The sequence below is a fragment of the Thalassophryne amazonica genome, chromosome 3 (genome assembly GCF_902500255.1).
Source record: "Thalassophryne amazonica chromosome 3, fThaAma1.1, whole genome shotgun sequence".
NCBI lineage: Eukaryota > Metazoa > Chordata > Actinopteri > Batrachoidiformes > Batrachoididae > Thalassophryne > Thalassophryne amazonica.
This window is the reverse complement of record NC_047105.1, coordinates 121,663,140-121,676,843: the sequence shown is the minus strand read 5'-3', so window position 1 is coordinate 121,676,843 and position 13,704 is coordinate 121,663,140. Positions and strand designations below refer to the sequence as shown.

Below are 13,704 nucleotides of genomic sequence, written 5' to 3'. Positions count from 1 at the left end.
TCTTTATAAAAATACCAGAATTAGAGCAGTGTTATGGTACCACCAAAGCAATATGCATCCGAAAGGGCTGAGAGTGCCCATGGAGAGCCTTCACATTGGTGTTCTAAAACTTTGTTCATATTACTACCAGCCCTGAAACAGTAGAGTAATTTTGGGAGCATTCCTGTTATGGTTCACTTGGACACACCTCTGAGTGTGTACACCTGTTTTGTGGTTGTAGCCATTTAAATAATGAGTGCTCAGTGTCTTAAGGGGCACATTATGGATTTGTTTTTCCCATGCAGATCATTTCAATGTTTTTGCTTCCAATTCTGAACCCTGTTTGTTTGATCATCCTAACTGCTGCCTGTCCTCACCTTGAGGATTTTTTTTTTTTTATCAACTTCAAAACCAATCCGTTCACTAAAGATTTTAAAGGATTCAAGGATTCAAAAGAATTTTATTGTCATATGCACAAAAGAACATGTTCCCTGTACAATGAAATGTGTCTACTGCATTTAACCCATCCTAATTGCCAGTAGGAGCAGAAGTCGCCATTAGGCGCCCGGGGACCAGCTCCAGATGTACATCCCTGCCTTGGTCAACAGCAGGGCTGAGCAAACCAAGACCGACCCATAACAAACGACACACAACACACATAGGCCGGCCCGGTACATAAACACATATTAAAAAAGCACACGAGGGAAAAAGGAGAAAAAAAAAACCCTCATAGCCGCTGCGTTACACAGCAGCAATGAGGAAAAAAACCCCATCAGCACAGAAAAACAATAATCACACAGACAAACAAAGACACAGGACGACAACCGAGATTTGAAGGTCCAGTTTATCAGAACACTATGGAGGCAGCCTATTAGGCGCCGTCAACGGCCTTGTCCGACAATCCTGGAGGGGGAGGGGCTCAGCCCTGAGCAGTCCACTGTCCACAGTCAACGTCAGAGCTGGAGAAGCTGAGGGGAGGGGGATGACCAGGGAGCGAGGCTTAAGTGTTGATCTTCTTGAGGAGGTTTTTTATCACGGCAGCCTTGGAGTGCAGCTGTGTTTGGGGAGGCCAAATGAATATCCAGATTAGCAGACGCCTGAAAGATTCCACAGTTCTGAGAACAGAGTGGCTCTCAATGCATCTGAATGTAGAATGTGGTCTTTACAGATGGTCAAAGCGGGTTTCCAGAGCTGCAATCCTGCCCAAGATGTTTTCCAGTGTGCGGTTAACACCTGCTGACTGCGCAGCCACTGCCTTCCCTATCAAATCAATCATGTAGGGCGGTCTGGATGGCCCAATCAAAGCTGCCTCCACTTTCTTGAATTTCCGGTAAACCAGCGCCATGCCCGCTCCACACAGCAGAAAGCCGGTCACCACCAAGCCAAATATATACACATCTTCGACGTCCTCCACAGAAAGTATGTAAAGGTACATGACCTGCCATCTCCTTCACGAGTCCATCACGTAACCCATCACATGCGTCCCGGCAGGACAGGTCGGGTCCTCCGCCCCTGAATGTCTTGTAGAAAAAATAGTGTCAGTTGCGTTCAAAGACCACTTTAACAGATCCATTTTTGACGTTTTCCAGAAGAGCAAAGCTGCAGCCTCACAGACAACACGCCACAGAAGCAGGAAAGCTAAGGAGGGAGGGAGAAGAGAAAAGTGCGTCCTTCTTGGCCGAGTGCAAGCTGGCAAAAAAAAAAAAAAAAATTTTGTTTGGATTCTGACCCACCCAGTAATGACTTTGGCCCATATCCAACCTGACCCCTCTCGCCCGCTGAATTGTACTGGAAGTCCTTTTGTACTGAAGTGCAATTTTGAGTTTTCCATTATAGTGAAGATTTGTTTTCTGTCTGCACTTGGCAAAGAGGTTTCAGTGACTTTGATATTTTAAGTCTAACTTTCATTAAGTGGAAATTGGGAAGTTAAATATGCACATTGGTGAAGTATTTTTCATTGTCTGTCTAACCCAGGGGTGGGCAATCATGTGCCATAAAGGGGCGAGACACTGCAGGTTTTCCGTGCAACCAGTCACCTCAGCAGGTGATTTCATTAATGATCAGGTGTCTCAGCAGGTGATTTCATTGACAACCAGGTGTTTATGTTCAGAGGAGAAGCTCATCAGCAACCCACCTGCTGAGGTGAATGGTTGCATGGAAAACTTGCAGTGTCTCGGCCCTCGATGCCCACCCCTGGTCTAACCCCTGCTTGTGTCCACATCCAGCCCCTCACTGCTTCCTCTCCACCCAGATGCTTCTCCTCTGATGCAGTATTAATTATTAGTCAATCAAGCAATTCAGTTTATTGAATCTCATTGTTGGTGTGCTGCTTTTGGGGTTGTCACAACAAACCCCAGCTTCAGTGGAAGTAACAATAGTTTCTATTATATAACACTTGATCTTTGTCATTTGATTGGTGGCTGGTATGTCACGTGATATTGATCATTCATCCCATTTGCCATTGTGCTTCATTCACTGTGCAATTTTGGTTCCATATGTTTCGTACCACTGCGTGCTGCGACCATGCATGTGCACACTAGTGGCAATGGCGCTTAGCAGCTTATTGGTGCTGTTCATTCTTCTAAGACAAAAGAAAAAACAAATCCAGTACGCCGTAAGCCATCTGGAGTTATATGCAATATTTACTGGGACATATCTAGCTAAAGTAGTACCGCTGTTGGATGAAGAGCTCAACAATTTTTTTGTCATGAATTTTCACTGGACTGAGAAAAGCAGACAGCAGTCGAGTTCACGGAGAAGTCAGTGTATGGCATCAGCTATAGACTACATCGTCAGGATTGTTTTTGAACTATCTTACTGTTTTTGCAAGTTAATTGAGAACAATTTTGGATTGGATTGGACTTCCATTTAAAATCCATGTTGGACTTCACCTTGTTGAATGGAGCATTGTATCTTTCACCTCATGAATATTCTTTCCAGTGCACTCGTAAACATTCATTATTTGTATATACTAGTGCATCTTAAACAGGTGGTTTCACTGATTAGCCCATCCATCTGCCTGAAATGTTAACTAATCGGTTGTTTTAGTGGTTGGATGGAACTAATATGTACTACTGAAATTAGGATTACCCACCTGTGGTGACAGAGCAGGTCACCAAAGAAACTGTTGTTCTCCCTACACCGGAAAGCCATTAGACAAAGTACTGTAAAAAATGTATTGTTCTTTTTTTGGTGTTGTTGTCTGGCTAACAAACCACAGGTTGGTCGTTGTTAGTTCATTCTTGTGGAAAAAACAAGGAAATGTGGTCAAAATTGTTACATGGAATGTACATGTACTCATTACTGACCAGCGATTGGTCTTGACATTACCACAATAGTCTTGCCTCTCTCTGAGATACTGGTCAACTGACTGAAATCACTTTGGACGTATTTGACCATCAGCTGAAATGAGGCTTTGTGAAGGTGCTCTGGTCCTCACAACATCCATAATCAACAAGCTATAAGAACCCTAAAGGTGACAAGGTTTTGATTTTGTATTACTTACAGCATTTGTACTGGATGTGTTCATACTGCATAGCGAGAACCATTAGCTTGCCATGGACTCATGGGCTGTAACTCCTGCAGAGTTTTGGAAAAATATGGGATGCATTCATGGACCCAGTCTTCAATGCAGTCAAAGAAACTCATGAGAACTATGAAGAAAGAAAAAAAAAGTTTGCAGACAGTAGAGCTGCATTTCATATAAAAAATTATATTTTTTGTGTTAGGTATTTCAGAAAGTGAAAATGGTATATACATTATAGACTCATTACATTTAAGTTTAAAAGCAAAGGTGGGTTACCCTTGCTCATCATCATAACATCAGTTAATATGTTATAATGACAAATGATTGGTAATTAATATTAGGTTCAGATCACTTGTCTTGCACTACAGTTTGTGGAGAGATCCTGGAAAGTATCTTTTGTACAGTTATATCATTTCTTCAAGTCTTTGTGACATTATCATATCATCACTCATGCATTGGATTACAAATGACGTACTGATTGATATACTAAGACCATCTCTGTGGCACTACTGGCTCAGGTGATATTCTGAAAAAATGTTTTTCAAGCTGTATTTTTGGGGAAAAAAAAAATTACCATCACCTTTGACCAGTCTGATCTAACCATTAATCATCTGGATGCTCTCATTGAAGAATTATTTCTAAAAGTCTGGTGAAAATTTGCTCACTTTATTTTGCATGCATCTTCACCACATGGATGATCTTTGCCCTGTCTCTGTTTTTTTTTATTTTCATATTTGAGAGTTAACTCAAAATTCCTCTTTTCACTTGGATAACATTGGGTAACACAGATCCTGTCTATGACTGATTCTGTGATTTTGACTCATGCCTTTCTGTCATATAGAATTGATTACTGCAATATATTATTCCCTGGCTTACCTCAAAACAGTATAAGGACTGTTCAAAATTTTGGCAGTCAGAGTTTTGACCTACTGACCTCTGATGTTGGCCTCTCCTCAGGCTCTCTGTTCATGCCAGAACAAATTTAATGGAATTGTTGTGCACCACCTGAACTTACTAAACTGTGTGTCACTCAGGTTTGCTTTCTGATCCTAGGCTAAGAAAAAAATGGTCAGCAGCAGGTGGTTCAGCCTTTGCCTATCATGCTTCTAGGTATATTATGGAATAGTCTACCTGTCGCTTTTTTGTGTGTTTTGTTTATCTGCCTGTGGCTATTTCTTTTGATGTGTAAATTGCTTCATGTATGGCACAGTACTTTGAAGCTTCCTCAGTGAAAAGGTATTATTCTTATTTTTATTCTTACAAATCCCTGTGCTATTGCACATGGTAAAAGGCCAAACAGAAAGACCAATATAGGAAAGCAGGAGCACATACGACGGCTGAGACCAAGTTTTACTAAATTATAAATAACTTTTTAATGATATGAGATAGAAACGTACCTTTTTTTTTGCTGAAAAGTTAACTCCGCGGACTTTCGAGCCAGCCATCCACCATCTTTGTACTCCTCATAGTAGCTGTGTGATGACGTGCGCAATGTGAGTGTCCAATCGGAATTGGTTCACCATCCCATGGTTTTCCAATATCCAATCATACGGCAGAGCAGTCTCACATGGTATCCCAAAGATAGTTTGTAGAAAGAATGTGTTACTCTCTGGCATGTGAATGCTGTTTGAAGAGCCCCCTGGCTGCTGGCTCCATGCGTAAAAGTGCAGCGTTGCGCATATGAACGAAGGTGATCAGTGTAAGAAGGCCTCATACAACCTCACGTGATCTAACAAAGAGTGTCACTGGCAAAAATGACTCACTACTTGGTCAGAAATATTGTTGAATAAGCCTGTCTCGCTCTCACTCGTAAAGTGCCATCTACGCATATACGAGGTCTGTGAGCAAAGTATCCAACCTTATTATTTTTTTAAAAAACCATATGGATTTAAAACACGTGTGATTACATCAGCCAAGCTTGAACCCTCGTGGGCATGCGAGAGTTTTTTCACGCCTGTTGGTGATGTCATTCGCCTGTGAGCACACTCATCGGAATTCCTTTTTCTGAGAAGTTACTGAGACACTGGCGCTGTGCTTGATCAAATTTTTTTCTAAAACTGTGAGGCACATCCGAGCAGACACCATTCAAGAAATTCAGCTGGTTTTCGGTGAAAATTTTAACGGCTGATGAGAGATTTTGGATTGTTTCTATCGCTGTAGGGACTTCCCACAGAGCGGGACGTCGCGCAGCACTCCGAGGCGACGTCGTCATCCTGTTTCAAGCTGAAAACCTCCAAATTGAAGCCTCTGTTGACCCAGGATGTCGTGAGAGAACAGAGAACTTTCAGAAGAGGTCGGAATCAGCAGTTTATCCGGACAGTCCACTGTTAAAGGAGATTTTTTTTAATGAAAGACGTGCGTATGGATTGGCGCGTCGGCTCACCCGCCACAGGAAAAACACCTGAGCATGTTCCAAGTTGGAACTGAGCATGTTCCAAGTTGGAACATGCTCTGCTGTTAAACAATTTCTCAGATACTCAACTGAAAGCCACCAAAAGCTGCCTGGATTTTACAAATGATTATCAACACAGAGGTGTTTTTCCTGTGGCAGGCGAGCCGCGCCGGCTGCGAGCCGACACGCTAATCTGTCCGCACGTCTTTCATTAAAAAAATCTCCTTTAACAGTGGAATGTCCGGATAAACTGCTGATTCCGACCTCTTCTGAAAGTTCTCTGTTCTCTCACGACGTCCTGGGTCAACAGAGGCTTAAATTTGGAGGTTTTCAGCTTGAAACAGGATGATGACGTTGCCTCGGAGTGCTGCGCGACATCCCGCTCCGTGGGAAGTCCTTACAGCGATAGAAACAATCCAAAATCTCTCACCAGCCGTTAAAATTTTCACCGAAAACCAGCTGAATTTCTCGAATGGTGTCCAATCGGATGTGCCTCACAGTTCTTGAAAAAATTTTGATCAAGCACAGCGCCAGTCTCTCAGCAACTTCTCAGATAATGAAAATCCGACGAGGGGGCTGGACCACTCCTTTCACAAGCCTGCTCACAGGCGAATGACGTCACCGACAGGCGTGAAAGAAACTCACGCATGCGCACGAGGGTTCAAGCTTGGCTGATGTAATCACACGTGATTCAAATCCATATAGTTTTTTTTTAAATAAAACTGTCGGTTTCTTTTCTAATAGACCTCGTAAATGAAAGGGGGGGGGGGGTGTTAACAGGGCCTCAAACTGTGAAGATAGGCTGTTTACAGTGCAGGAACACATCCCAAGAGAGAGTCAAAATCCAGGAAAGAAAAAAGTTTGTGTTACAAGCCTTTGCGTAATAGCAGACAGAAATTGCTTTGAGATGTGGCATAAAGACAAACAAAACGCATAGACCATTCTGTACATATTGTTCAAAATGTGCATTTGTGTTTACTGTTAGAACATTTATTTTGTACATTCTGTTCTACAAGACCACAAATTACCTTTGTGTGTGAAAATTATTTTCCGCTTTATTTTTTCCTTTCTTATTTCTGATTGTAAACCTTTATTACACTTATAAAACTTCATTATAGCATATATATTCTGAACGTGCAGGTTGTCCTGAAAAAAGAGACATACTACTTTATTGTGGATGCAGGGTGAGCTTTTAACAGCAATAATAATACATTTATGCCAGGCGAGTGAACTGTTCAAAAAAAGCCCTCAGACCCCAGAGGGTTAAAATTGTAAACAGACGGCTTTCATGGTCAAAGTGCTTTACAGTGATGCCTCACATTCACTCATGTTGGTATGCAAGACCATTAACTGCACACCAGGAACAACTTGGGGATTAAGGGCCTTGCCCCAGGAGATTTAGAGATTTTTAATTCTCACTGGGATTTGAACACATGATCCTCTGCTCACAGATATCACTTTAACCACCACCTCCCTACTATACCACCCATACAACCTGCATTGCCAACAGTATGCCAGCCTGCTCAACATGATAAACACAGCCCAGTCTCAAGTTTTTGGTTTTTTTTTTTCGTGCTACAGTCATGAAATGATTCAGATTTTCGTGACGGGGTTTTTTAAACTCACTTTTACTAACCCTACTCCTACCCCCGACCCTAACCTTAACCATAACCTAACTCTTCTCTTTCCCCTAACCCTAACCATAACCCCCCCCCCCCCCCCCCCGGCTTCACCTTTAATTACATGCACCTGTCACGGAATGAATTAGAATGAATTTGCCATGATGAAAATTTTGCACTTTTTGTGACAATATGACGAATCAATAGATTAATGTATATTTTGTGCTGCTGAATAATGACAATCCGTGAGACTGGGTTGGATAAACACTGATAAAGCCATCAAGGAGTGGTATGACCCATTATACACTGCAACTGTCACACTTATGTCATAAGAGGAACAAGAATTTGTGACTACAAAAATGGAAATCAATTATATCATACAATTATTAATAAATGGAATCAGTTTAAACACCATTATTTAAAAAGCCAATAATGCACCACCATGCAGCACTACCTGAAATGGAATAAAACTACAAAACCATCAAAAATATCACAGTGTCAGCAGAGACATTCAAAACGTATGGAGAAACATTCATGGATAATTTGCATGACCTATTTGTGAGAAAGAGGAAGACATGCCATACAATTTTAAGGAAGCCCTAATCGTGACATTGGCCCAAAAAGTGGGAAATCACACACTGTTTAATCAATCACAACATGACATAACATGGCTTCTGCAGTAACAGAGTAACACTTAAGCCACTATCACACCTGGCTGAATTTGGTCCTGTGTTTTCCCAAGTGGTGCCTCAACATTGCTTGTGAAAGGCTCACGGGGGCTTGGTGTGCTGCTCAGTTTGATTAGGCTTGGCACAATTTATAGGAAAAATGGGTTAATCTTGTACTGGTTTTGAATATATTACAACTTTTAGGCTCTTAGTTGGACTCATGGCTGCCTTCGCTTGATGTTGGGTAAATCTGGCATAGACTCCAGTAAACCTCATACTCAAACTTGGGATAGCTTGAAGAGACTTGTCAAGACTATGCAGAGCCACCCCAAGTCAAGTCAGAAGTGTTGTCTCTGTGTTGTCTTGGCAAAACTCCCCAACCTCTCCTGAGTTTGAGTACAATGTCACCCGCAGTGTACATCAAGTTCACCTGGAGCAATATGAAGTTGCACTGAAGTTTCACATATTAAGGGCTTATTTCACGGAGATCATAGTGCCAAATTGTGTAGGCAATCCATAGTTTTGGTGCATTGGGGTGGACATAGTTTTGTGGGTGATTTACTAAGCGTAAATGTGCAGTTGATAGTGGGCTGAAATGTAATGTAGACAGCACTGTGTAAATGAGAATTTTGTGAGTGTTGACAGCCGTAAGATCAAAATGAAATGAAATCAGTCACTTCAGTTAAATTAAATTAGTGGATGCAGGAGCAAGGCACATCTTTACGCAGATCTAATATACATGGAAGACAATGTACTTCAGCAGCAATAAATGTTATTGATTCATCTAATGCAGTCAATTTACCATGATCATTTCTCCAGTGTTTATTTTTAAAACTAATTACACTCTGTGCTGTTACTACATCCTCCGTCAGGCTGTTCCATACATCTATCATTATCAGTATAAAGGAGAATTTCCTCAAATCCAGATGTGACCTTTTAAATAATTTCACATGGTGACCTCTTCTGTTGTTTTCCGATAATGGTAGATCACGAGAACATTCAATTGCAGGTATACACCTTGCCCTCCATTAGACTCAAACTCTGAAATTTACAATGCATCCAGAAAGTATTCATAGCACTTCACATTTTGCTATGCTACAGCCTTATTCCAAAATGAATTAAATGATTTTTTTTCCTCAAAATTCTACACACAATATCCCATAATGACAATGTGAAGAAAGTTTTTTTTTATGTTTTTGCAAATTTATTAAAAATAAAATAACTAAGAAATCACATGTACATACGTATTTGCAGCCTGTGACATGAAGCTCATAACTGAGGTCAGGTGCATCCTGTTTCCACTGATCACCCTTGAGGCGTTTCTACAGCTTAACTGGAGTCCACCTGAAATAAATTCAGTTGATTGTACATGATTTGGAAAGGCACACACCTGTCTACATATAGGGTTCCACAGTTGACAGTGCATGTTAGAGCACAAACCTAACATGATGTCAAAGGAATTGTCTGTAGACCTCTGAGACAAAATTGCCTTGAGGCACAAATCTGGGGAAGGGTACAGAAACTTTTCTGCCGCTTTGAAGGTCCCAATGAGCACAGTGGCCTCCATCATCCACAAATGGAAGAAGTTCGGATCCACCAGGACTCTTCCTAGAGCTGATCGCCTGTCAAAACTGAGTGATCAAGGCAGAAGGACCTTAATTAAGGAGGTGACCAAGAACCTGATGGTCACTCTGTCAGAACTCCAGCATTCCTCTGTGGAGAGAGAAGAAACTTCCAGAAGGACAAGCATCTTTGCACCAATCCACCAATCAGGCCTGTGGTAGAGTGACCAGACAGAAGCCACTCCTTATTAAAAGGAACATTTCAGCCCACCTGGAGTTTGCCAAAAGGCACCTAAAGGACTCTCAGACTATGAGAAACAAAATTCTCTGGTCTGAAGAGACAAAGATTGAACTCTTTGGTGTGAATGCCAGGTTTGGAGGAAACCAGTCACCATCCTACAGTGAAGCATGGTGGAGGCAGCATTATGCTGTGGGGATGTTTTTCAGCAGCAGGAACTGGGAGACTAGTCAAGATGGAGGGAAAGATGAATGCAGCAATGTACAGAGACATGCTGGATGAAAACCCATTCTAGCATGCACTTGACCTCAGACCGGGGTGAAAGTTCATCTTTCAGCAGGACAATGACTGTATAAGCACACAACCAAGATATCAAAGGAGTGGCTTCAGGACAAACCTGTGAATGTCGTTGAATGGCCCAGCCAGAGCCCAGACCTGAATCTGATTGAACATCTCTGAAGAGATCTGCAAAAGGCTGTGCACCGACGCTCCCCATCCACCCGATGGAGCTTGAGAGGAATGGGAAAAACTGCCCAAAGATAGGTGCACCAAGCTTGTGGCATCATATTTAAGAAGACTTGAGGCTATAATTGCTGCCAAAGGTGCATCAACAAAGTATTGAACAAAGGATGTGGATACTTAAATACATACTTATGTTATTTCTTAGTTTTTTTGTTTTTTTTTAACAATTAAATAAACATGTTTTTACGGGGCGGTGTGAGTAGAATTGTGAGGGGAAACATTAATTTACTCCATTTTGGACTAAGGCTGAAACATAAAATGTGGAAAAAGTGAAGCACTGTGAACACTTACTTTTTCCACTGTAACTGAGTGTGATGATGCAATGTCCTGTTTCAGAAAGTGTGCAAAGTGGTGAATAATTACTGTATGGTGCATTCTGCTTATGGAACACAGACAGCTTTACTTGCAGTTTTCTTTGCATTACACTGGCAGAATCCATCATAATTATTCACCAGTTTGCTAAAATACTATAGATGTAAGAAGTACTTAATGACTGAAATAGATTGTTTTTATATGTTTGTTTGTTTGTTTATTATAATAGCCAGCACAAGTGTGTTCAAACACTGTGTGTCCTTCGTACACAGCCGACTCTGATATATGCATCTCTTTTTGGTCTGGCTGTTGCACATGAAGGCATTTTACCCTAAAGAACCAAGCATGACAAGTCTAATAGGTTAATGCCAAGGTTTCAAACACAAAATTCAGATGTTATTATCACCCACTCAATTCCTACCACTCCCTAAATTCCCCTTGATCTTGATAAATCATTTTGTGTGTGCAAACTTCAGCTATTTGGATGTTTCTTCCATAATTTTGTGCAATAGGTTGGGCAAACCCCAAATTGTAAATTCAGGCCAAATTGTGTTAACAGCCAAGTTACTAAATTGACAATAGGTACTATTTTACAGATTTTACAGACACAATTCTCATTGTACAATCTTCAGCAAATCACATCCACAATGTTACTGAAATTGTACACTGGATTTACAGACAATTTCTCATCTGACTCTCTTTCTTTTTTCTCTTTCTTTTTTCAAGCTGTACTGTTTCAGCACCATGAACAAGATGAAAAACTTTAAGAGGCGCTTCTCTTTGTCTGTTCCTCGCACTGAGACCATTGAGGAAACAGAATTTACAGAGCAGATCAATCAACTCAACATTCAGCACATTCAAGGTAAGAATCAGTTTGTTCTTCACTTAGTGGTGCAGCTTGTCTAAAATTTCCATAATTGTTCATTTTGTGAATAAAGCACCAAATTTGGCACACATATTCTAAATTAACTCATACTAATTACATCTGCCAAGGATGTAATAAAATCATCTGCATTTATTTATTTATTTGTCTGTCTGTTAGCAGGATTACGTCAAAACTACTACACGGATTTTGACCAAATCTTCACCACAGATACATATTAGGCTGTGGAAGAACCCATTAAATTTTGGAGGTGATCCACATCCGGCTCCAGATCCTTTACTTTGGAGGCCAAGCATTCAGCATAAACAAAACTATTCCATCTATTAATCCTATTAGCTCCACCAATAATTTGCATCGTTGCCTCTACTGGTGGTTGGCTCTCACTGCGGTATTGTATCACTTCCTGTTCCGGAGCACAGCGGTGTTTTTCTGTATCTGTTAGCTGTTTAATCTGCGCAGTTAGATTGATCTAGTTATCTAGATTACGATTTGTTTCCCAGTGTAATCTTTACGTGCCTTAACTAAAGCACTCCTTCTGCTGAATCACCTCTAAATTATTTAAACATTATTCACTTTGCGTGTTTTTAGGAATCCGCTAGCTTAGCGTAGCTACTAGCTCTTAGCCGACTTAGCATGGCGGCTTCTCCTGTCTCTCCCGCACTTTTCTGCTCTGGGTGTGAAATGTTTAGTTATTCCTCGGCCTCCTTTAGCAGTAATGGTACTTGTAATAAGTGTAGCTTATTCGTAGCTTTGGAGGCCAGGCTGGGCGAATTGGAGACTCGGCTCCGCACCGTGGAAAATTCTACAGCTAGCCAGGCCCCTGTAGTCGGTGCGGACCAAGGTAGCTTAGCCGCCGTTAGTTCCCCCCTGGCAGATCCCGAGCAGCCGGGAAAGCAGGCTGACTGGGTGACTGTGAGGAGGAAGCGTAGCCCTAAACAGAAGCCCCGTGTACACCGCCAACCCGTTCACATTTCTAACCGTTTTTCCCCACTCGACGACACACCCGCCGAGGATCAAACTCTGGTTATTGGCGACTCTGTTTTGAGAAATGTGAAGTTAGAGACACCAGCAACCATAGTCAATTGTCTTCCGGGGGCCAGAGCAGGCGACATTGAAGGAAATTTGAAACTGCTGGCTAAGGCTAAGCGTAAATTTGGTAAGATTGTAATTCACGTCGGCAGTAATGACACCCGGTTACGCCAATCGGAGGTCACTAAAATTAACATTAAATCGGTGTGTAACTTTGCAAAAACAATGTCGGACTCTGTAGTTTTCTCTGGGCCCCTCCCCAATCAGACCGGGAGTGACATGTTTAGCCGCATGTTCTCCTTGAATTGCTGGCTGTCTGAGTGGTGTCCAAAAAATGAGGTGGGCTTCATAGATAATTGGCAAAGCTTCTGGGGAAAACCTGGTCTTGTTAGGAGAGACGGCATCCATCCCACTTTGGATGGAGCAGCTCTCATTTCTAGAAATCTGGCTAATTTTCTTAAATCCTCCAAACCGTGACTATCCAGGGTTGGGACCAGGAAGCAGAGTTGTAGTCTTACACACCTCTCTGCAGCTTCTCTCCCCCTGCCATCCCCTCATTACCCCATCCCCGTAGAGACGGTGCCTGCTCCCAGACTACCAATAACCAGCAAAAATCTATTTAAGCATAAAAATTCAAAAAGAAAAAATAATATAGCACCTTCAACTGCACCACAGACTAAAACAGTTAAATGTGGTCTATTAAACATTAGGTCTCTCTCTTCTAAGTCCCTGTTGGTAAATGATATAATAATTGATCAACATATTGATTTATTCTGCCTAACAGAAACCTGGTTACAGCAGGATGAATATGTTAGTTTAAATGAGTCAACACCCCCGAGTCACACTAACTGTCAGAATGCTCGTAGCACGGGCCGGGGCGGTGGATTAGCAGCAATCTTCCATTCCAGCTTATTAATTAATCAAAAACCCAGACAGAGCTTTAATTCATTTGAAAGCTTGTCTCTTAGTCTTGT

At 41.7% G+C, this 13,704-nt stretch overlaps 1 protein-coding gene across 2 annotated transcripts in view; it reads left to right on the top strand.

The window, feature by feature from the left end:
- The window catches only part of cdk18 (cyclin dependent kinase 18), a 170,890-nt gene that overhangs the window by 52,879 nt on the left and 104,307 nt on the right, over positions 1-13,704 (top strand). The window contains exons 2-3 of one of the 2 annotated variants that reach the window (XM_034167398.1): positions 5,604-5,613; positions 11,545-11,680. In XM_034167398.1, the coding sequence (XP_034023289.1) occupies positions 11,563-11,680 (118 nt within the window). In that variant the 5' untranslated portion in view covers positions 5,604-5,613; positions 11,545-11,562. The remainder of the gene's footprint in view (positions 1-5,603; positions 5,614-11,544; positions 11,681-13,704) is intronic. The other variant, XM_034167396.1, reaches the window with a different exon arrangement.